At 42.2% G+C, this 24321-nt stretch overlaps 1 protein-coding gene across 4 annotated transcripts; it reads right to left on the bottom strand.

Annotated features, from left to right (window-relative positions):
- Positions 1 to 666: 666 nt before the first annotated feature.
- Positions 667 to 24062, bottom strand: MFSD6 (major facilitator superfamily domain containing 6). 4 transcript variants are annotated; one of them, XM_078857064.1, is made up of 10 exons: positions 23801 to 24062; positions 23397 to 23521; positions 22664 to 22860; positions 16308 to 17553; positions 15207 to 15623; positions 10270 to 10367; positions 8326 to 8487; positions 6949 to 7047; positions 6261 to 6541; positions 667 to 5857 (listed from the first exon to the last, which is right to left on the bottom strand). In XM_078857064.1, exons 4-10 carry the CDS (start codon positions 17483 to 17485, stop codon positions 5648 to 5650), a joined length of 2445 nt encoding a protein of 814 aa, XP_078713190.1. In that variant the 5' UTR covers positions 17486 to 17553; positions 22664 to 22860; positions 23397 to 23521; positions 23801 to 24062; the 3' UTR covers positions 667 to 5647. The 4 variants fall into 4 exon arrangements, with proteins under 4 accessions (XP_078713190.1, XP_078713180.1, XP_078713169.1 ...); XM_078857054.1 differs by having other exon boundaries at positions 23393 to 23521; XM_078857043.1 differs by lacking the exon at positions 23397 to 23521.
- Between the last annotated feature and the right edge of the window lie 259 nt (positions 24063 to 24321).

Consider the following 24321-nt stretch of genomic DNA (forward strand, 5'->3'; position numbering starts at 1 on the left):
ACTGCGTTGCTATAACGGGGGTGGAACGGATTATATTATTGTTCATTCCTGAAAACGAATGTTATTTATGCGGTCACCCATTAATTATCGCGAGGTTGCATTTCAACTGCCGTATCCCATTGACCATTAGATGAAGTGTGGTCAAAGAACCCCTCACTGCTTGCAAGGCCTGCGAATAAAGGTTAGAATAAGGCAACATCTACGCCTCTATTTAAGGAACGAAACAGGTGGACTTCTCCACAAATCTGGCTGTTGCCTGATGAAGCTGGTTGTAATTACTGGCGAAACGTCCAACTCAAGATTGTAAATGTTGTGGCTTGGCTCTTCCACACACCGAGGTGTTCTGTACTAGTAACGAATTTGCATGTTCTGTTTACGTGACAATCCTTACTAATTGGCTGTGTCGGGTGGTGGCGGGTTTAACGACACATTTATATATTTACGAAATATAACCCCAAAAAAACCCTGCATTGTATTCAACCGGAACACGGCCTTCCCCCACGTGGACATTATCCACACGGGGGCAGCGTAGGACCACAACACGACCACATCCGTCACCACGAGATTCTGCTCCCGATGATGTGTGTACCCATACAACCCCACACCGACTGTTAAGATGAGGCCCAAAAAGAAATGAAAACGATCGCACGAATGTTGCAATAGATATATACTTTTATTCCTTTTTATCATCGCGTAACCACAATGTTTTTGTTTTACATCGTAAGCTGTACAGTCACGAAACCGACATATGCACATAGAAGGCAGAATAATTGTTTTGACGGCTGAGCGACAATTGGCGCCACAAGTGGAATGACTCGCTTATAAAGCACACTTAAAATTGGTGGTTATAACCATTACACGAACGCGTTTTAACGTTTACTGCACGACAGATTGGTAACCATACGTCAGATGTCATTACCCCCCCCCACCGCTCATTTAAACGGCTTCAGGTGTGTGATTGAATGCACGTGGGTCCATGCAGAGCGATTGGAAGTTGAACGCCTGGGTTTGTGTCTGAAGTCTAAAAATATCACCTTTTTTTTCTCCTTACACAGCTTCGGATCCATTAAGTAAGGCCACGCGCACGGGTGGACTTTGGCATGAGTAAAATAAAAAGATGGTCATGACCACCATTCGCGTGCTTTAAATGTGTCTTGCAGAGTAACTCTGAGCATGCCAACACTGCCTTGTTGAATGCTTATACGTTGTATTCGCAGTGTTCCCTTTACACGGATTGTTCAGCTGCCTGCCATTTGATTAACTGCAAAGTCCACCACTTACCAGCTTGTGGAGTGCTCACACCATCACATACAGTAGTTACACATTCTTAAACGACCTACTAATTCTAGTACACCCCAATGTCACTGAACCAACATGTTAAACCAATAACAACACTTACCACATTAAACCTTACAGGTATGCATTTTAACAATGTGACATGACAATTTATAGTCCATAGGTAGCATATTCATCTACTCGGAACTTATGCCACTGCTTCCGTTATGACAAACACAATTCAAATCTTTGGTTGTATCCAGTATCAATCCATGCTTAAGTGCCAATTGCAAAAGTGTGACGTGCTGCACATTTAGGATAGTTACGTTTTTTTCCCTTTATATTGCTCTGCTGGAGCATATTAATTACTGTCTACGCAACTCAAGGGATATTTGAGAATTCACAATCCGCAAAGCCTCAATCAATGCATGTGCATAACATTTAAAATGATTTTGTGCAGGCCACATTTGCAATTTGGCCAGTGGCAAGAGACTCGACATTGAGATTCAAATGTGAAGAGGCAAATGGCGTCAGGCACGGTACTCCCACGGAGTGTCAAGCCCATTGAGTGCACGGTGTTGTGTGTCATTTGCACCACCTTGTTGAGTAGATATTTAAGGGACATTGAGCGGTGTACATTCAAAGCAGGTTTCGGTGTCTAATAGTTGCCATACATCAAGCATTACATGGACGTTTAATAATGCAAAAGTTCCTCGACACAAAAATACATTACCCTCTTTCCTAGCAATTCTGCAAAACATTTCCCGACTGTACTATACAGTGCAATTGTTTGGTATATCAATTATTAATATTCAATGTGGATCTCTACTCACGCTGTATCATTTACAAAGCACACTACGACCAGCAGCCCAACCACACGAAAAATAAAATGTACACAAACTTCGTCCACAAACATGGATGAAGGCACTGGAAAACTTAAAAGTGCATCTGCAAAAAAAGCTTTCAATTCTGAGGAGTCCATTGTCAAGAAGCAACCCTCGCTGCACGAGTGGCATATAGCGGACCTTCATCTTAACCCTGTTCCACGGTACAACGGACGTTGTGAAAATCAGGCTTTGTTTTTTAGCTGAACGTGAAAGTATACATACATATAACGAGCGACATGCAGCACTCTGGGGTGTTGCAGTTGTTGAAATGGTGAATCTGAGAAAAAAGCGTGAAAATCCGTAAAGGATGCACTTTAAAAAGTGTATGCCAAAGTAAACGCTGAACTCAATGACGCTAGGTGCGCTGGCACTTCACTCATTCATGCTCAACAATTTGTAATGCGAGTTTGATTCTCACACAGCAAACAATTTACACTATAAATAATGCATAAACCCAACTCGATACTTTAACTTTTTAGTACCGTGTTTTTAAACTCCACAAAAACACATAAAACAAACCATTTCCAAAAATTAACCTGAATGCCACTTTAATTCGGTAAACAGTCCAAAACGCACGTTGGATAATGAGGCCAAAGTTGAACTCTAATGAAACTCGAGTAAGTCACCAGTATTTAAAGTTGCTTATTAAAAGTGTTTTAGGTGGAAATATGCAAGGATGAAATTATCAAATTAAAATAATATATCCCAGTGTAACATTAACATTCAAAACTGTGAGCACTGCAGTAAGAAAACCAGCGATGATTTTCACAATGACATTTAATGTTGCATAATAGAAAAGAGTGGGCAGACTGCACCCTCAATTTATAAACGATCCTCATGGATCCTATAAAGAAAACGTAACTATAAACAGAGGAATGTAGTCTCATTGGGATTAAGTATTGGTAATACATTATCTATGAGCCTTGCAACATTTTCATGGCATATCTGGCTTATTGTGGGGAAAGTTCAAAGTAATTATAGAATATTGTGCGCATTTTACATTGGCCAATCACAAGAAATGATACCAAACTTTGGGCTTGAATAACATTCGGTCAAGTTAATAAATCCTGGACACATCCTATCGGATGTCTGTGTGAATAACAATATAAAACTACTGTATGCGTGCATCAAGAAACATAAATTCAGCATGAGTGGGAAAAACACTATCTTCTCTCTTTAAGACACGTGCCAAAATATGAATCTCCTGTAAATAAAACTCTGTAAACACATATTTTTGTGAATTTTTCCAGGTCACACTCAATCCTAAAATGGTCCCATAAAACACACACACGTGCATGCAATGTAAACCCTAAAATAAGCCCCCCTTTCCTCCAAACTGTTGAAGATAAATAACATTTCGTCAAGAATTGAGTCCCTTTTGTGTACAGCTGTTTGAACATCCTGCCTGATTGCCTTCTTGAAAGTTGAACTGCAAGAACGAAGCCTTTTCGAGAGGTTGGAACATGCCCTTTGGCCAAATTTGTACAGTAAAGTAGGAGGGTAGTTAAGGTACAAATATTTATACGCTTTTCGCAATTTAATTAAATAATATTCTGATAACGTGGCTCATGCTGAAGCCACAAGGGGCTGTAGGCCGGCGATGTGAACTCTTTATGACAAGGTTTCGGTATTTAAAATAATATTCTTACACATCAGATTCAATACACATCGTCACATCTTATTGCAGTATTCAATTAGTCGGGTTCATCACCACACCTCTAGAGGGTAGCAAAATACGAGCCTGTCACTAATCCCCTGATACGTGACAAGGAATATGGGACAGTAATGGGATAGTGTATTCCATTTGTGTATACACAGGCGCAGGCAGAAATTCAACTTAACAAGCCAAGCTTGCTACCACCTCTGGTTTTCATAACTCAGTTTGATTCACAAAACATAGCAGACAACTTTCGTTTTGCACATTAGGTGCAGCCAATAGGGAAAAACGAAACTACAATTTCAATGTTTTGTATATTTTAAATAGGTCCAATTTTGTTCCCGGAGACATTAGTAAACAATCTCACTGCAAGCATGGTATTCATGGCAACTCGTGAAATTAAGTCCTGGTCCACAGAAATTCTCTGCAAGAATGTGTGCCCTTGGCTACTAATCCCATTACAATGAGTTCCACTAAATGAGTATGAGAAGCCAATGAAAATGACAAACCACACACAAACACATACCGTATTATAAGCACCATCTTTCATTCTACCTAGCATGAGTGCTTCAACAACTGCTACCTCTTTAAATAATGGATAGTGAAATAGTTTACCAAATAAAAAAACTGTGCACAAATGCGCGTTAAATCCATAAACCCAAGTGTTAAGACTGCTCATCCTCAAATCTGACTGCAAGATACTGACCTGCTTATTGTTCTGTATTTAAATTAAGAGTCATATTTTACAAAATCATAAGGATGAGAATTTTTCATTTAACTCAAAATATTAGTAGAAATACAGTTTAATAAATAAATGTGCTCAAAAAGGGGGCCTGAGATTAAATTGCAGCTAAGCATCCAAGCCATTTGCGCAAATGTATTTCTCACTGGACTGTAACTTCATTGGAATTTGAGCCAAATCAATGACAGGATTTAATATTAAATTTGCAATCACATTAACTACATGATAACCTTTGGTACATTAAAATAAAATCCATAACATTCAGAAAGTTTAAAACGTGCAAGCATTTAGTTAGGGGGCTTTGAATGCCTTAGATTATACAAGAACTGCAATTTATGTGTTTAATGTAAAATATGAACCAAGCGTTGGGTTTCCAAGGGAAAACATCTGCAGCAAGCTTGGGGACTTAACTGTTTATATTCGTATATTAGTTGATGATAATGGCAAGCACAAACTATGTGAATGCTTCCACACTGAACACAGAACAACAGTAAAATACTCTAATGCCGTATGCCTTCTCAAGTCTGCACCATGACACTCTTAAAAACACTTCCAGAGGCCTTCAGTGTACCTGATAACAGAGATGGACTATGAGTTTGAGTTTTTCATATGGCCATATTTATGGAAGAAATGTCCAGATTTACACGAGATCTTACTTTCAGCAAATGTAATACAATTCTGGTTATGCTATTGGACAGTTTGACACAGAATAAAATGTATACAGTAAACTACAATTAAGAATATCTACAAAGCCTTCAGAGAGTTAAACAGGTACAGCAGCATTCAAACCACTTTCCTAACTGTAAAACCAATCCAATGACCTATTCTTACACTGAACATTTCCAATCTGACGGTCTTCAATACAACCAGCTGCAGGTGAGAAAGACAAAAGCTACCCGATGTCTTTCTGAGACGCATCCAGAGAACACAAAAACAGGTTTTGTTTGCAGGCAGTGCTTGGGCCGACAGGTATCAACTATGAGGATTGTTGGGGTGGGTGGGGGAGAAAAAGCAAGCACACCCACTCACCACCATTGCTAAACCCTTCCTTTCTTCTCATCACCAACGTTCTTCCGGTTGCTGCGCTCACTGCCACCCTGGTTCGTCTTTAGATGGCACGTGGCCTGGCTCGGTGGGTACGGATGTCGCAGTGCCATCGGCTGGCTTCTTCTCCTGTTGCCCATCTGGATGCCCGTGTTCCGACGTTGGCCCCTCTGGCTTCGTCTCCGTGGGATGATGCCCGCCGCCTGCTTGGTAACCCGAGGATGGTTGGTTTTTCTCTCCAGGCTGTGCCTGCTGCTGATAGAAAGGATTATAACTTGTATTTGCTCAGTATACACTAAACGACTACTCGTTCATGGCAGGGGTTCTCAACCTTATCAAGACCACTGTGGTGCCCCAGGCCCCCCACCTCCAATTTCGTATTTACCCTAAAACACGATCGAGTGTAAATTAAGTAGCTTTAAAAGAATCACAAATGGAATTGTCATTTTTAAAAATGCATTAAGAGAAACGCCAATGTCAGTTGTCACTATTTAATAATATTAAAAGCTTTATCAACTTACATATCATATTGGCTCATAATATGCAAAATACAGAAATGCAACGTTTTTGGGTTGACTGCGAATGCAGATGCCAATCGAGCCAACAAACCACACACACATGATGCTCATGTGCTCGGCGGTAACGGTTTTATTACCTGCGCAGCTGCTGCTGCCTTCATCATCTTCTGCTCCCTCCTCAGTTTGAGAGCTTCCTTGAGCTGCATTAGTGTGTAGGTGAGGGACACCCATGGCGAGGAGTTTCCCACTCCCCATGCCGGTCGTCCCGGGTCCTCCTGCTCCTCCTGGTGTTTGGTTTTGCGGCTTCGCAGCGGACGCCGCTCACGCTGGCCATCAGACTCCTCATGCGATACCAGCACCTGAATGGTGGCGATCGGCGCCCCTGGGGGATCTGGCTGAGCTACGAGCGTCGTCGTCGCTGCAGTGGCATCATAAAGGAGATAAAATAATACCTTAGTATATTCTCGTTGTGCTATAGCAGCTGGGTTTTTTCGATTACATTGGCTACATATATCTTAGTTGTTAAAATAACAAATATAATTTTGGAGGTTTTCACACATGTTTTCAGCTTGAACAGTATGTCCTTCAGCACAATGTCTGGCATTCTGCTCCAAATGCTGGGAGCTTCTTCTGGGACTGAATTCAGCATTGAATTGAAAAGTTGGACATCGAGTTAAACACGTGGTACGACCCGTAAACACATCAAAGAGCTATAAAACACAACCAGAAAACCAACAAAGTACATATTTTGGAGCATTACATTTTGGAACAACAGTTCTGGGTACACATCAAAGCCAGCTGCATCAAACTAAGTTCGGCACTCACTTTGAAGTTCCTCAGGCCCAAGAAGCCATTGGATGAAGGCAAAGAGAAGCAGCGTCACGAGGGAGGCCATGCCGATCCCACGGAATGTCTCCGCAGCCCCTGCACGCGTGGACACGCACCATGCAATCATCACCCATGGCCACGCCACTGCTCTGTAGCACTCTCACATGATTCCCCTTTAAAGCCCCACATTAAAATAGCAGCGACGTAAGACAAGTGCATTAATTTCCCCAAACCCAATTTTAAAAAAATGCATGAGTTAATGATGACGTCACCCTGCTGCTGCTCTATATAAGAACGGGAGACACAGCAGAGCCTCACCATTCTGGCGAATTGCCCGATGATGCTGGATGCAATTACCAGCGAAACGTCGAAACGTCGTACTCAAATTGTAAATGTTGTGGTTTCGCGCTTCAACACACCGGTGGGCTAAAGCAGTGAACTAATTTGTCTTTTGTCAACGTGACACTTTTTTACTGATTGGCCGTGTCGGGTGGTGGAGGGTTAAGACACATTTATAAATAACGCGATCTAAACCCAAAAACGTTGATTATGTACAATAACATAGCCTGGCTTAAGTCATGTGAGTTTGGACATGACACATGGTTAGCAGCGACGATGGCTGGTGGCGAAGACCAATGTTGAAGTGGCAGTCAAAGGAGAAAACATGCCCAAGAGAACATTTACCCTGTACAGCGATGAAATCAGCTCATGTGTAGGTGCAAGAACCGTGATAAATGAGAACTTTAGGAGGCCCTCATCAAGCAGTGGATTAATCATGCCTGATTATGCTGATTCCGTATGGCTAATTAAGGGCAATTATTCAAGATTAAGTTGCTGATGATAATCGTATTTCCATTGAACCAATACACTCAGTGCACCCATGTTTTAGCTCTATGTGGTTGTCAGTAAGTAAGATAGTTAAATGTTTAATTGCACTGCAGGTTAGCCCATATTTGCAGCACATGAGCAATCAACGATATGGTGGGTCGCTCAAACTACAGCTCACTGTGGAAATGTCAACAGTGTGTGGTGTGTGAAGAGACTGTATACCCCCCACAATAAAATTAGTCACGTGGAATATTTGCTACTGCCTCAGGGTCACCAGTGGCAGGGAGTACCACCCCACCCAAAAGTTCAAGCATGGAGACACTTTGACATGATAATGGATTTACCTGAAGATCTAAAATAAAATTGCTACTCATTGCAGAATGCTGCCATAAAAACAGTAAAATTTTAGTTATCATTGTAAACACATCTACTATCATTATTCCAGTAACACGAGCAAAAATAAAACAAAACAGAAAATTAAAACTTGAGTTAGCAGCATAAGGACGTGCTGTTTTCTCTGATCATCAGCGGCGAGTTGGCGAGTACCAAAGTAGTTGACCATGACCCCGCCGAGCATGGCGCCACAGCCTCGGCCGAGACCCAGGTGCAGGCCCTGCAGGATGCCCTGTGCCGACGTTCGCAGCGAGGGTGGCACCGCCGCACTAAGGTAAGAGATGCAGGCCGCCCAAATGGCCGCGTGCGTCACACCTGGATACACGCAAACACGGCCGTTAAGCGTACACACGCGGCTGGCAAACACACGCGTGAATGTAAGTGCAAAACGCCTGCATGTCACTGTCAAAGACACCATTCAGGACAGGTGGCTTTCTCTCAGGACTATATATATCCTAAGTGGGGAAAGATTAACTTGTGCACTATCAGCTCATCTGATTTCACCATAAATGTAGGCAGGCGCTTTCATTTGCTGTCAGCACTGTTCTCTTTAGCTACCAATCTGGTAATGTGAAAAACAACCGCTTTATTTTTTGTAAGAGTAAAAAACGTATTAATCTTTCATGGCTTGGCTAACTGCCATGTCCTAAATTGATGATGGCTTCCACTAAACACTGAAAATTCCTTCTTGAGAAGCTTGCCAGCGAATAGTCACAAAATGCCACCTTACCAAATCGTGAATAAACTATCACGTATATGTACAGCGAATGGGATGAACACAGCACAACACAACATAGCATTGAGCTCTTAGTCAATCCACTTCTGGATTTTCTTGACCATCACGCTGGTCACTGTGGATTGATGAAGAAGAGTTCCAGGACCAGTTCAGATATCATTCACCGCTGATGTAAAGACATTGCCTCAATTTCAACTCGGGTCGCAGAGCTCATAGCCCAGTGTGCTAACCACTGAGCTACTACTCCAAGCACAGAACAAATCACTGTAAAGATGTCAAAATCTGCATGCAATGTACTTCTCCCACAACATTGAATTTTAATCGTATTTGCACTATTTCTCAAAGGAGTGTTTCCTTCTCTGTCTGTGCTCTAGATGAGCCACTGGGTGCATGACGAACAACAAGGAGTGGGTGTGTTTTATTCATGGCATGAATACAAGCAAACTGAATGACGCACACATTGCAGGCAGAGAACCACCCTGCGCAATGTACACTGTACACCATGTCATTTCCTATTAGCAACTGCATCAACAGATCACACCCAGTGGACTGCACAATATCTGAGGCTGTCTGTCTCATGTAAATTGAGTGCACATGATCGACACTATGCTTGTTTTTATTCACCTTAAATAATGCATTCTCAGTCTCAAGGCCAAACCAGGCTCTTTTCATCGTCAACCATGATCAATCCACTGCTGGAATAAAGGCCTCCCACCTACTTAAGCCGTGGCCTTCTCTCAGTCCTGGCATTCAGTAATCCAACTAGCACCTGCACATGCACCAATTTTATTGCTCCATCTCCACAGCTGATGCCCACTTGAGTGGTCCCTCTGGCTACCACCGTGTCGTTAATCTCACCTAGCGGCCACCAGATATTTGAGCGGCGTTTCCCACACAAGCCCAATACTTGTCTGATGATGTCTCTATCTTGCGTATGTTCTCTAATCCACGTTTATCCCAGTGGAAGCACAAACGTGCACCTCTCAATGCTTCCCTGCACAATTTGCAGTCTGGTTCCATTTTGCTTATTTAGACAATTTTTTTTATCCATACGTCACAGGAGGTAATACACAGTTTTAAAAAAGCAAACTCTAAAAGAGCCAAATAGAAGCCATTCCCAAGGACATATCCCCCTGCTGTATTGTTTCTAGAGTCCACATCAACAAGCTGCAATTTAACATTTAATTTAACATTTACCGGTCAACAATATACTTACTAGTGATTTTATTGTAAAATATTATTGGAATTCCCCAAGTGAATAGTAATTTGCAAATAAACAGTGAGCAACTGAGACATTTTCAAAGCACCTTACATGCAAACAAATTCCATGCTGACCGTGCACTCTGACAGGACACACTTACCCTGCAGGATCTCCATGGGCAAGACATACCACGGGTTGACCAGGTATGAGATGTAGAGGTATCGTGCTGTGTTGCAGGCCAGCCCCAGATACAGGACTCTGAGTTAAGAGGTGAGAGAGAGGTAAGTAGCCATCACACTTTTTTTCACTTTTCCCCCCAATTGTATCCTGATTGTGCTACGACTGGCCACGCCCCATGAGACAAACAATCCATTTTGGTCTCGAGCAGAGACTCAAAAGTGTTAAGAGAAAGAACCATGGATGTTGATATCACAGACCTACTTCTGAGTTCCCTTCAAGTGACCTCTGGTTCACACATTAGAGAGCAGCACTTTTCCATATACCCTGACAATGAGAGTAATGTTCACTCCAATACAGCCAAATTAATCTAGATTTGAAGTGTTCGTGACTGCAGGGATCCATACTCTTTGGTTCTTTCGGTAAAATCACGTAAGTATAAAATAAATTAAATCACGACGTTTCGGGCGCAACACAAGCGTCCGTCATCAGGTGGGACAACCACAGCAAGAAACAATTGCTGAAGTGGGCACTTCAGCATTTTATACCTACGTGACTTTACCGAAAGAGCCAAATAAATGTTTCATTATCAGAGGTGGAATTTAGCCACATTAAGCACAAAAACCAAATGTGATTTTTCGTGCATTAATTGGTGACGGCTGTGACCATCAACTCACTGCACTTGAGATCAATCACAAGTTGCTGCCTGTTTTGAACCAAGGATCTCGCCGGAGTCAGCTTAGTGCTAACCTCTAAGCCACCTCGCCACCTCCACTTGCAATGCACTGTGTGAGAAGTTAATGCAAACATCCATATCTGCATTTTTCCATAAATATGCTAAATTCCTCTGTTGATATGCAAATTCCTTTGTCAAGGCGCCCCTCCTCCCCTAACTCAGCTTAAATATACGCTGCCAAGCTTGGTGGTGTTCATTCAGACGCTGTCTTTCCGACAGACCTGTTCTTCACCTGAGGATGGCTGCTTGCGTTGTGGCCGAAACGTCGTGAGAATTGTATTTTATTATGTTTAATTTGTATTATTTTATTATTTCCCTTCTACGTGACTTTACCGAAAGAACAAAGAAGATTAATGCAAACATTTATTATATATTCGCACCAGTAAGTTTCATTATCAGCGCCAAGATAATAGTTGTTTTCATTGTCTGGTACAACTGCAAAATAATTAATTATGCAGTCTGCCCTGAACTTTACAATGAGATGTAGATATGATGTATCATATTCTTTGGTCTTTCGGTAAAGTCACCTAGATAGGTTCAAAGAAATAACAAAAAATAACAAAAAACTACGACGTTTCGATCGCAACACAAGCAATCGTCATCAGGAGAAAAAATAGCGGGAAAGCTGCTGAGGCAGGATGTTTTAAAGGTTTGAAATGGGTGCAGCCCAAGGGTCTACCGCCACATTGAGGAAAACCAGCAACGGTGGCTATGTTAGTGAGACATTTAACCTGTTAATGTAAAGCCATTTAACCTAATCTCTCACAATACAATGGCCACCTCCGCAGCTTTGTCGTCGTGGCGGTAGCTCTCCGATCTTACATTGACATGCAAATTTCTCACTTTAACATCAATAGCCCCGCCCACTTCGCTTATGACCCTTGGGCTACACCCATTTCAAACCGTTAAAACATCCTGCCTCAGCAGGTTTCCCGCTATTTTTGCTCCTGATGACGATTGCTTGTGTTGCGATCGAAACGTCGTAGTTTATTGTTATTTTTGGTTATTTTCTTTGAACCTATCTATGTGACTTTATCGAAAAATACAAGAATATGAATTCCTGCAGTCACAAAAGCTTTAAGTCAGTAATTATATCATTATTAAGTATTGAATTCGTGTTATCCTACAGTCAAAAATAAGGAATACGTTGCACTTTATATTTTGGTACGATTCCATGTGTGAGGTGCAGGACAAGGTCTATTTGCCCCGACAGCCATAGGCAATGAATGCTAATTTCACCATGAACAATGAATGAAAACTAGCTCTCAATGCATCAGCCATACAACAGCTTTCATGACATGTAACAATGACTCATCTTTAAACCACATATACTCACGATGAAACCCGACAATGGTCCTTTAACAAGATACCTGCTCTTAGAATACATGAGCGTGCTTCTGTGCGTGTTGCATATGCACTGTAAAATGTTCAATTACACCTCCGACAAGATGCACTGCTACTGTGAGTCTAAGTATACTGCAGCAAAAAAAACCTTGACTTTTTTTGAAAATATAAATTTCGATTTATACTTTGGTAAAATGTAGTTCATAGAACGTAAGGTTGCTTAAACTGCATATAACATGGAATCAAAGTAAAAGAAAAACAAATCGATTATGCCCCCACAATATCCGGTTGTTTTCTCATTATATTCTGTCTGCTAATGATAGTTACTGACTTAAGAGATGACAAAAACTGAGAGAAGAGACAAGAGATTGGGATGCATGTTTTCAATAAGTTGACAGCTGAGAAGAACAAGTAAAATAAATAAAAACAGCAAACAACTAAAAAAACTGACAAACTTTTTTTTTCACCAGATTCTTCAATTAAACTGCATTAAAATGGTAAAAATATAAGTTTCTACTTCAGACAGAGATAACTTCCCCAGGCTACAAGACATTGTATTTCAACATACTCCTCCTTCGTTTCTAAACAAATTCATCAGTTAAAACAAACATGACAAGTAAATGATAGCCAGTACTAAAAGGTATAATGATCCATGCAATTATTGATTTAAAATCAATCCTTACACTGACAATACATGCATCAACAAGTACGTGTGATAATAGACTGTTCTATATTCATAATGTTGCCTGTGGGGGACCGCTGTCACAGTTATTAGCACTCTGCACTCTAAATCCAACCACCTGAGTTCAATTCCTGGCTTTGGCGAACATCAGTGGAAAGTGATATCTGAACCGGTCCTGATCCCCCCCCCTTCACCACCCTACTCTGATTAGCACAGTGAAGTAAGTTTAAACAATCCCATTGACTAACAGAGTCTGGGCAAATCTTGACAAAGGCCTGTAAATTATTATTAGTAATGTATTGATTTATAGGATACTGGTAGATCCAAGGGACTCATGTTATGGGTAGGTCAGATATCTCGTGACACCGGCTTAACCTTACAAAGGGCTTCCTCTATAACGCGGTGAAACATGATACATGTTGGTTGGGTCAACGACCTTTGTAGCCTTCACATTTCTGATGTTCTAATAGTATTGATTTATATGTTGCATGTGTAATGACAGGGTGCCACCTGTCGGCCTGAAGGGGTAATCACAGTTATGGGCACATTACGTAATGCCTAATTATGAGGAGGGCGTATCTGGGGTAAAGGTGAAAGGCGGAGTCAGTCGAGAAGCTTCGGGAACCTGCTCGAGGGCTCTAGAAGGGGGCGTGGCCAGAGGCAGGGCTTGGCCACGCTGAAGCGTATATAAGGGGGACCCCGAACCAAAGGTTCGGTGCTGTTGCGCGTCCTGGGTCCTCGCTGCGTCGCTGCTCGCTATCATCTCTCTACGTCGTCTCTCTACGTGGACGATCTCCTGCAAGGCTCTCACCATCACCGTCACTGCGCTAGTCGGGCAGCTGCGTAGTTGGACGCCGACGATGGGGTTGTGTGTTAGGGTCGGCTATGTGTAGCTGCGTTACATAAATGCATCACCCAGTGTGCTCTTAATAAATAAACAGGACCCTGCGGGGTGGGCTGGTAGGAACGAATAACCAAAGAATATAAACATAATGTATTATTACACTTGTTTAGCCAGGAAAGCCTCACTGAGTCTAAAGGTTTTTGTAGGGTCCTGCCAAGTGTTTGCAGTAGGGGGCGATGTTGCTACACCTAATTGGACGATACGAAGGGAGAGTTTGAGGCCTAGTTCTAGGCTTTAGGCCTAGCTGTAGGCTTTAGGCCGCTGTGAGTTAATTTCTAATTTAAATGTTTTAATTATTAATGTAAAAGCTTTAAATTTAAATGTTTCTATTTAAAAACATAAGGGAATGTAACATTGTTAAACATTAACTCCCTTTCACACACGCGGGGGTACGATACGAAGGGAGAGTTTGAGGCCTAGTTCTAGGCTTTAGGCCTAGCTGTAGGCTTTAGGCCGCTGTGAGTTATTTTTTTAATTTAAATGTTTTAATTATTTATGTAAAAGCTTTACATTTAAATGTTTCTATTTTAAAACATCAGGGAATGTAACATTGTTAAACATTAACTCCCTTTCACACACGCGGGGGTACGATACGAAGGGAGAGTTTGAGGCCTAGTTCTAGGCTTTATGCCTAGCTGTAGGCTTGAGGCCGATGTGAGTTAATTTTTAATTTAAATGTTTTAATTAAAAGCTATCTCAGGGAATTATAAGGGAATGTTACACTTGTTTAGCCAGGAAAGTGTCACTGAGTCTAAAGGTTTTTTAATTAAAAAGCTATCTCAGGGAATTATAAGGGAATGTTACACTTGTTTAGCCAGGAAAGCGTCACTGAGTCTAAAGGTTTTTGTAGGGTCCTGCCAAGTGTTTGCAGTAGGGGGCGATGTTGCTACACGGACGGACGGACGATATAATCTATTGTAGGCTGGTTCACTTCGTTCCTACCAGTAGAAGCCTTTTACGTGACGTGTCTCAGAGGTGGGAGAAGGGGGTTAATTATTAAGGGCCCAGCCGATGCTGCAAGGTTGCAGATTATAGATATTACAAAATACAACTCTCCGGCATGTGTTCAGGTTGTACCGCGTGATTTTCGGCATGATGTTTAGGCATAATATCAAAAATTTTGCTCCATGTGCTGAAATATTCGTTAAAAACTTAAGAGATCGCATATCAAGCCGAACAACAAGCGATACTACCTGAAAATGCATCGGAAAGCTGTACAGTACAACCGCGAAAATCTACGCACAGGAGCATTACCGTACGTGCCCAATGAGGGCGATGAGGCGGTGGCTGAAGAAGTAGGCGGTCAGCTCAGAGAGGTGGTCGAGCACGGAGCACACTCCAAAGAGGGTTGGGGTACCGCCCAGGTCGCCCAGGTGCCAGAAGAGGAACGTGAAGACGAACCCGTAGCCAAAGCCCATGAACCACGTGACGTACAGCACCGAGCCGTAGCGCACATTGCACAGCAGTTTCACCAGGTGCCCGTAGCGGTACTTCTTGGGCTCGGGCTTGCCCCCGCTGTCGTCGGGAATGGGCACAGCTGCCGTGATGGCAGACGTGCTTGACACCGTGGTGGTGCTGCTGCTGGTGCGGCGTTCACGTGCGGTGCTGTCGACAGGCTCCACGTGCGGGATCTCGATTGACTCCGTCTCCTCAATTGCCTCTCGCGAGAACCTGCAGGGGTAAATTTTTGCTATCAATCATTCTCGGGATCTCCACCACAGTTATTATTGTTTTAATTATTATATACATGTTTTTCATAAGTATCATCTTTTCATCCCCTTTTAAAAGATACTTTGGATGAAAACCTCCCCATGTTGTGAGTCATGGGGGTTGGTTGGCCATACTCAAGCATGCTGGTTCGTTTGGGTTAGTGAATGGGTGGAGGGACAGCCAGGACCAGTTCAGAGACCACTCGTCACTGGTGTAAACCATGGCATCACTGGGTTCACGAGCACAGTGTGGTAATAACTGCATCACTGCTCCACCCATTATAATTATTACTGGCAAGGAAATTATTTAGCGCATGATCTGCAGAATATTTTCCGCATTTAACAGAATATTTATTGCGAATACAATCTATACAAATGTTAGTTTATACTAATATGAATGAGATGAATGTGAAATTGTTGTCCATTTTCATGAAAAAGGCAACGTGATTGACCCCCCACCCAAACCCGCAAGGGGTACTATTATAATGGTGGAAATAACAGCCTATGACTGGGTCTCCCTGTAGTAATAACGTTTCGCTTGTTTATTAAACATCTGGTGTGTTAAAACTTGTTGTGTTATGCATAATTAGCCACACTTTTTCTTTCGAGATAAGCATAACTTTGTTATTTCAGGTCAGACACGCACCTTTTGTAGTCAAAGTGAAACTGTGTTGCCACCACCAGAGCCACTGTCATGGTGACTCCAAATGCGATGAAGGCGATCTGGTAGTTGTGGTACTCTGGGGGGAGGCATGGAGCCTCCACCCAGCCAGTCATATCCACGTCTGTATAGTCGATAAGGAGGCCGATTGATAGCATGCACGCGCCCCAGCCAAGTGAACCCCACATGCGCTGCCGCCCGTAACGGTCACGGTTCCGTCCCAGGTAAAGCAGGGTGACTGTGTCCACGATGGTGATGGCGGGCGCGCTAAAGAACTCTCCGATGAGCACAAGTACCAGCAGCAGCAAGAAGATGGTGCGAAGCTCCAATTTGTCGTATACAATCATGAACTTGGTGGGATCGACTGTGGTTTTTGGTGTGGTTCCTGTTGTCTGAGGGCCAGTGGTGTTCGGTAAAGAACTACCATTCACTCCGAATAATTTTACATTTCTCACAAAGCCAATTGTGGTTGAAGGTGCTCGCGTGCTTAATGGATGCGCATAACCAATGGAAAAAAAGGGAATCTTAGTTGGAGGGGTCGATTTTAATGCAAAGGATTCTTGAACGTTATTTGTTGTTGCCAATTCACGCTTCCTTCTTAAATTCCCCGTGGCATTTGTAGGTGGAATGGAGAACGAAGATGTTGGTAAAGTTGTGGTTATAGTGGTTGTCGTCCCATTAGCGAAGGAGAGTTCTTTGAGGGTACAGTGTGGCGTAGCCGGATGTACAAAGCCAATTCCCAAGCTAAACCCAATCCAGCAAAGCAGGGAGAAAAGTAAGAGGTGTTTCCCCTTTTGAAAGCGATCAGCCAAAGCGCCCCACAGGGGCGCGCTGCAGAACTCAATGAAATAACGAATTCCGACCAGTAGTCCGCTCTGGCTGGCATTAATGCCCAATTGCTTGTAATAGACAGGCAGCAATGGAAAAAGTGAACCGTAGGCCGAGTAGAAGAAGAAATAGAAGGCCTTAGAGATGAGGAGGTCATCGTTTATCTTTATGCATCGTCGCTCAATCCAGTCGGGCTCGTCGTCTGTGGAGGAGTTCTCCTGTGATTCCTCCGTTGCACTCGGCGTGACCCCATTGGCTGGCTCAGTGAGAATGTAGCGGTGTTTTTTATCCAGCTCATCCTCAGACAAGATGGCCGTTTTGTCGTCTTCTGCCATGGTGCGATGAGGACTTTAGGAGAGGCGAACGAGCGGGGAAATGCTCATCACTTGGGTGAAGGAATTTCCTGTAAATCAAAATGTTAAGAGTGAGTTGAGGGCTTTTCTCATAGTTGTTTGCATTTATTTACACAAAACATATAAGATATGTCACACAGGTATAGTTTCACAGGTCTTGTAAAGGCAAATGCAAATGCATGGTGTAGAAGACTAGAGTAATACTTAGTGGCAATACATTTCACCATGTAAGGCAAAGTGCAATTTTTTGTTCATACTACATGCTGCCATGGTCAAAGAGAAAACTAATATGTGATACAGTATCAAAGATTTTATTTCCATTATTATCAATAATCTACTTGAGTAGATTGAAAGCAGTGCGTTGCTATTCTTTCACATACTGTTAAGTTTTATTCATTGCCTCTGTGCCACCAGAGAGATGTCACAAGTACCTTGTCCCAGCTGAGAGCTCAGTCTCGAGACTCCAGGTTAGTCAATAACACCACTCTTCTGTTTCCAATGAAAACAATCCGTTAACCAGGCCCATTTAACTGCATGACATCTGTAGCTGTGGCCAATGTTGTGTTTTCAACAAATCTAAACAAACTACTTTTATGAGTTGAAAAGCACACACAATCTTAACAGAAAATTACAGATTGTGTACACGATTTGCATTGTCCCCAAAAACGTTTGTACAAACGACTACAATCATTTAGACGTGGGCTTGTCTCCAGCTTTAATGCTCTATGGAACCACCAAATGCTTCAGCAAGCACTGACCGTGTGACATTGCTGAATTGAAATAGCCAATACCACACAATTCGGTGATTAGTAACTTAGCTGACAAATCCATGTAGAGAACATGATTCTCATAACAATAAACGGAACTTGGCCCGAGCTGAAAATTGTGGCCAATTTATTTAATAAATTTGATCTGACCAAAATAAATCTGGAAACCCAATACATCCTACACAGATTAGATTAAGAGTCCAATGTTGCATCAGAGTTATGTAACTGATATTCCAAACCTTGTCATTAAATGTTAATGCCTCATTTAGCATAAATACGTTTTCCCAGCATGTTTCACCTTGCTTGTTCTAGAATGTCAACGTTTGTTGTGTCCATGTTTGTGTTTCCTAGTATTTCGGTATATCTACACAAGCGACCGCATGGGTCTGAATGTGGCTACGTGTGCCCTTGAGCAGGTCTGAGTGCCTGTTCAGGGGTCTCAGTCATTCTGAGTTAATATCTCTGCCTCCTTAAACGTATCCAAGTGGTGACTGGCATTATCCATAACAAAGCATGGCACTTCAAAACCCACATCCATAACAAGGACAAAAGATTAAAGCCCTCAATCATTTAGTATATAAATTAAGCACGTAGCTTAATTTACTCAGTTTGTGGTCAAGGCGGAGGAACATACCATATGGCTATACCATTAAGGTGACCTTGAAGAATGCAGACTACAGGTGCTTTTAGTTAAATGGCAGCTTTAAAGCAAAAATGCTTCTTCCTTTCTTTGAAAACGAGGCAATCTGAAAATACAAATGGTGTGTACATGCCACACCCAAAAGTGGCCAGCTGGCTTAAAATGGAGACGCAGTGCCCTTCTTATACTTTTAAATACTGAAACACGGAGGTCAATTGTTTTATATGCACACCAAATGGTTATTTCGCAGCGGGCATACTGCATGATACATGAAGTAAAAAGTACTGTTCAGTGCCAAAAGTTCTGCCGCAACCAACGTCACCAACCACTCCCTATTCCATGGTTACATGCAGGAGCCATATGCGTACAAACAGCATGCAATTCATTTGCTGACCACTCGGGTAACATGAAAAAAACTGCACGCAAGATATTAGATTTAACTTATTTTGTCACTCTATTACATCCAACCTGGCGTGAATATGACCACATACAGCGCATACTAAAACTGTTATGAAAAACAATTCATGTTACAATTCTACTGAAGCAGACAGTACTTTTACAGACCACTTTTTTCAAACAGAGCCTCTACCTGAGGATGCTGTAAATTTTAGAGCATATTGGGCAAAGTCTGTCAGCTGAATTAAATACAAGTCCATGCAATAAATTGTAGAACATTCAAGGCAGGATAGGAGGGAGTGGCTTAGAAGTTTAAAATATAAATTTGGAAGACGTGAAGTAAGGCTTGCAATGGTTGGGACACGTCTGCAGGATGAAGGTAGGTTACCAACATTGGATTTGGAGTGGTACCCAGAGATCGGTGAAAAAACAAAAACCTAAACCCAGTTGGTAGGACATTATGAGAACCTTGCAGGTCAGGTCTCAACTTTACAGAAGCAGTAAAATCTTGAAAAAGGAAGCAAAAGTGGCAGTGATGACCTTTTGACTTCATTCTTCTTTTAATTTAGTCTAAGTATGTTTAAAAAAATGTGTAATCACCTATATAGTAACTTCAGGCATGCTTCTACATATGCTCACTTCAACAACCCACATCTCACCTCAACAACCCACACTGACCAACTTGGTAAAGTGTAGAGAAGCCCTCATCAAGCAGTGAATTAAAAAACAAGGCTCTAACTTACATTTATTCATTGGGGCTTGCCAAACATTGACATACTAGATGTGACATTGTAATTTCTTTGAAAGGTTTCCTGTATTGGACCCACAGACGTAAATCAATTTGACAACGTTACACATACATAAAAAAGATTACAAAACATCCATTAAGAATGTGAAAATAAATCATAAGGAATTCAAAAGGAAAGAGTCTATGCACTATCATTTCATGCAAATCCAATGTAAAAATTTCAGCATAAATAGGTTGGATAAATCCTTTGACATGTATGTTGAATTTATATCGCACTGTACGTAGTCAACCGTGCTAATAGGTGCGTGGGAAGGACAACAAAAACATGACTACAGAGTATAAACAAGGCACTGAATTCACAACCTAACCTCATCATATTAGGTTTTTTCGGTAAAGTCACGTAGGTAACCCTACGTGACTTTACCGGAAAAAACCTAAGAAGATGATTCCTTGCAGTCACGAAAGCTTCAAATCTAGAATTAACCTCATCATAGTTTTTTTTTCTTGCAGCTACATGTACCCCTTAATTGAAAGTTATATTGTGCGGCTCACAATATAATAAAACCCGTTAGAATGCAAAAAATAATGTGTTACTAGGGTTGGGAATGAAATCATTTAAAACAAATGTAATGTTTTTATTGGATAGTTTTTAATGACTGCCGTAGCTAGGCAGTGGACACAGCAGTGACACTCAAAAACATCTACTGCGTACACTGTTCGTATTTTTTTTGGTGAGGGGAGAAACACAATTGTAACCAAACGTCCCAATTTACTCTTTATCAAATGTAAATGTATTTCAACGTGCACGGACCACATTCCCTCCCTTGCTCATTTTCACATACCCAGGCAACGCTGCCAATAATCGAATAGATAACATTTAACAAGTTACAAGGTTGCTACGACATTAACCAAGCCAGCTACATCTCAGACAGGCACAAAATAACACTGATTAATTAATGCACAAGGTGATAAAAAAACATAGTGAATATTGCAATTTAGTGAAAGCCTTTTTTTTTTATTCCAGTACTACCACATTTCGTTGTCCAGCACATTTCACGTGAAATATATTTACCAAGGTTCACATACACAATTCTTGACATATATCTCACAGAATAACTTGATATCCAGTAGGAATAAAACTAGTCTATTTTGACACAATTAAGCAGGACATCATATAAAGAGTAATTATACATTTCAACCAACGTATTCAAATAAAAGCTAAATTGATTTTTCTTTTACAATGTACAGTACTACAACGTACATATATATACATCCCTTTTTAAAATCCATTGCTAGATGTGGGCCTATCCATGCTGTGTCATGGGAGTAATTTGACCATACTTCACCCCGCTGGTTAATGCAAGTTGAAGGGGGAGAGCATCGTACAGTATGCATGATGGTGGCCCATCCAAGCACTATCCAGCCTGAATCTGCTTAGCTTCCGAGATCTGATGAGATCAGATGTATTCATTGTGATTTGATCACAAGGTGTCCTTTCCATGCTACCTTCACATCCTAGCCAGATGGTGTTTTACATTTCAAAGTGTCATTATTATGTGTACGACACAGCTCGACAACCACAGATCATAAGCAATACCGTACAGCCCACGGCAAGCTTTAGAAAATGACATGCATTATTCCACATTGTCAAACATAATTCGCTTACCAAACATGTCCTCAGACTAAATGTCCAAACTGCATGTCAGTTGGCTCGTTGGTTAACCGGACAAACATATTGGGTCTCGATCACTTTTCAGCCAGCCCAACCGATACAAAAAATAATATGGGTGGCATGGTTAAAGAACCAGCAGCCATCATCTGCCGCGCTTGCCAGCCGCAAAACCAATGGGCGAGTCCACAACCGCAGTACACAATCACCACGCAGCCAAACATTGTAGTCACATACAGTATTACCAAAACGACCCACGACTTCACGAGCAAATCAATAGGACCACAGCAAAGCCATCCATTTCAGGCAATTTTCCAACCAGCCAGCCAGCATCTTGTTACAGCAATCAGGTAACGTGGGCAATACGTTTCTACTCTTTGGTTTTTTAGGTTAAGTCACGTAGGAAAAACAATCAATAAAACAAAATAATTGAAAACAACCAAATCAAATCACGCCGTTTCGGAGGCAACACAAGCTTCCTTCATCAGGTGTAAAAATTTACACCTGATGAAGGAAGCTTGTGTTGGAGACTGGCAACACGACGCTTTTGTTGCCTTCGAAACGTCGCGATTTGATTTGGTTGTTTTCAATTATTTTGTGTAATTTTTTACACTTGATGAAGGAAGCTTGTGTTGCCTCCGAAACGTCGCGATTTGATTGTTTTCATTTATTTTGTTTTATTGATTGTTTTACCTACCTGACTTCACCGAAAAAAATCAAAGAGTACGAATCCTTGCAGTTACACGAAAGCCTCAAATCTAGAACACGTTTCTAATCGTGTTCATGAGAAAACGACACAAACGCTCTCCTGAAGCCCTCTCGTGATGGCCAACATTACCTAGACATCGACATTTAAGCTCGCGAACATTTTGCCATTGGGAAGAGGCGAAGAGAATTCCGACCAATACAGGGTAAAAAGAAGAATGTCTCTCCGTCGTACCTCTGCTCTCCGTGTTGCCAGTCTCCTCGTCAGGTCTGGCTTTCCTCCCTCCCTCCCTGTTGGTAAGTGCAGGGCCCTCTCCGTCCCCTTGGTCCTCGTGATGGGAGTGAGTTGGCCTCGTCCTTGGTGCCTCCAGTCAGCCCTGCGTGACGCCCCCTTCAAGACGGCGCTGTTGTCCTCTTGTCAACAACAACAACCTACGAACCAACCCGCAGGTGGCACCAGTGTTCACGAATACAAAATTTACCCGTAAAAACAAAGTTTTTCACTATAAATCCTTTATATGCGTGGCGGCTAGAGTCCTCTCGTCCTCTGGCTTGAGATGGCTGCCACCTATGGGTCAGATGATTGCCTGCCACCATTAAGCAATTGGTAATTAAATATAATTTATTTTTTCCTAAAAAGTGTAAAATTTCGGAAAAACATTTTCACGAAAATTAATTGTCACGCACAACGAGTCTGTGTGGAAAATGTCAGCTCGATTGGATCACGGGGATTGGGTTAAAAAACGACCGAAAAATTTGCACGGTCGTAAGCGCGCAAGCAAGTGAACTTAATATAAAGGATTTAAAAACAAGAAACAGGCAGATAGGGAGGGGGGCATACCGTGTACACATATAAATAGACTAAACGAACACGCGCGTGTCCCAAATGTTGAACTATAAACAAGCCCTACACGTGAACGCGATGTCACACTGTGGTGGGGCAAGTGATGTTAGTGAGTAGCACCCACGACAGCCGGCACGGCACCACACGATGGGGGGGGTGGTGACCAGCAAACCACGCCCGGCCGCCTTTGTCTCCCCCAGGGCCGATGTTTACACACCGCAGCAGGGAATCGTTTGAGGCTGAGTCGACCTAGGGGGGAGGGCCCAGGACCGGTTCAGACAATCGTCAGCGGTGTTGGCCGTGAGCGAGAATCGAACCCGGGGACGCCGGGTTCGTAGCGCGGCGCTAACCGCTGCACCACCGCTCCCCCCACCCACACGGCGCTCTAAGCAAAACACTCCACACACTCACACGACAAGGCAAGCTCTTCTACTGCTAGAGGTCGCCCCAAAACACTCAACACGAACCAATGTAAAACCCCAAGAGTGGAGACGTTTCGCGTGGGGGTCGCGGCGTATCTTCTCGTACCTTGCGCGCTGCCTCGCCGCCGCACCTTATGTCATTGTACCGGTAGCGTTATTAAAATTTGTTTTTTTATAAATGTCGGTTTCGTCGCCTTCGTCGTCGTCTCTCTTAATTGTTACACATACCCCCTTTTCACCAACGTAACGATGGGATAAAAAAAGAATGAATAAATGTTTTTGCTTTTTTTAAAGACGAAACCGATTTGATCGCTGCCAACCCGAAACAGTGGCCGGCACTTCCCCGTCGAGCTACCGGGGAACACACTGCGCATGCGCAGTCTCGCGACACGCCCCACTATTATAATTAATTTATAATTTAACATAAATTATCCCTGGAAATTTACATAATTTAGTAAAAGCTTATATTCATGTACTCATGTTTTCTGAAAACTATTTTACATAAATATTCGGTGTGTTTGTAAAGCTGCTTAATTCTGTGTTGTTTTTTTTTAAAGAAACATTTTATTTTGGTAACATGACATTCTTGGCTCTTACCTGTGACATAACGTTTTTGGTATGTATGCA

The sequence above is a fragment of the Lampetra fluviatilis genome, chromosome 1, assembly GCF_964198595.1.
Source record: "Lampetra fluviatilis chromosome 1, kcLamFluv1.1, whole genome shotgun sequence".
NCBI classification, from domain to species: domain Eukaryota; kingdom Metazoa; phylum Chordata; class Hyperoartia; order Petromyzontiformes; family Petromyzontidae; genus Lampetra; species Lampetra fluviatilis.

What these genes read in the sequence shown, in the direction of transcription:
- MFSD6 (XM_078857043.1), bottom strand. Translation starts at nt 17,485, where the DNA reads ATGGCAGAAGACGACAAAACGGCCATCTTGTCTGAGGATGAGCTGGAT. An exon ending in TTTCACTTTGACTACAAAAG is followed by an intron (nt 15,624 to 16,307) that starts GTGCGTGTCTGA and finishes TTACCCCTGCAG; the next exon opens with GTTCTCGCGAGAGGCAATTG. An exon ending in GCCCATGGAGATCCTGCAGG is followed by an intron (nt 8,488 to 10,269) that starts GTAAGTGTGTCC and finishes GCGTGTATCCAG; the next exon opens with GTGTGACGCACGCGGCCATT.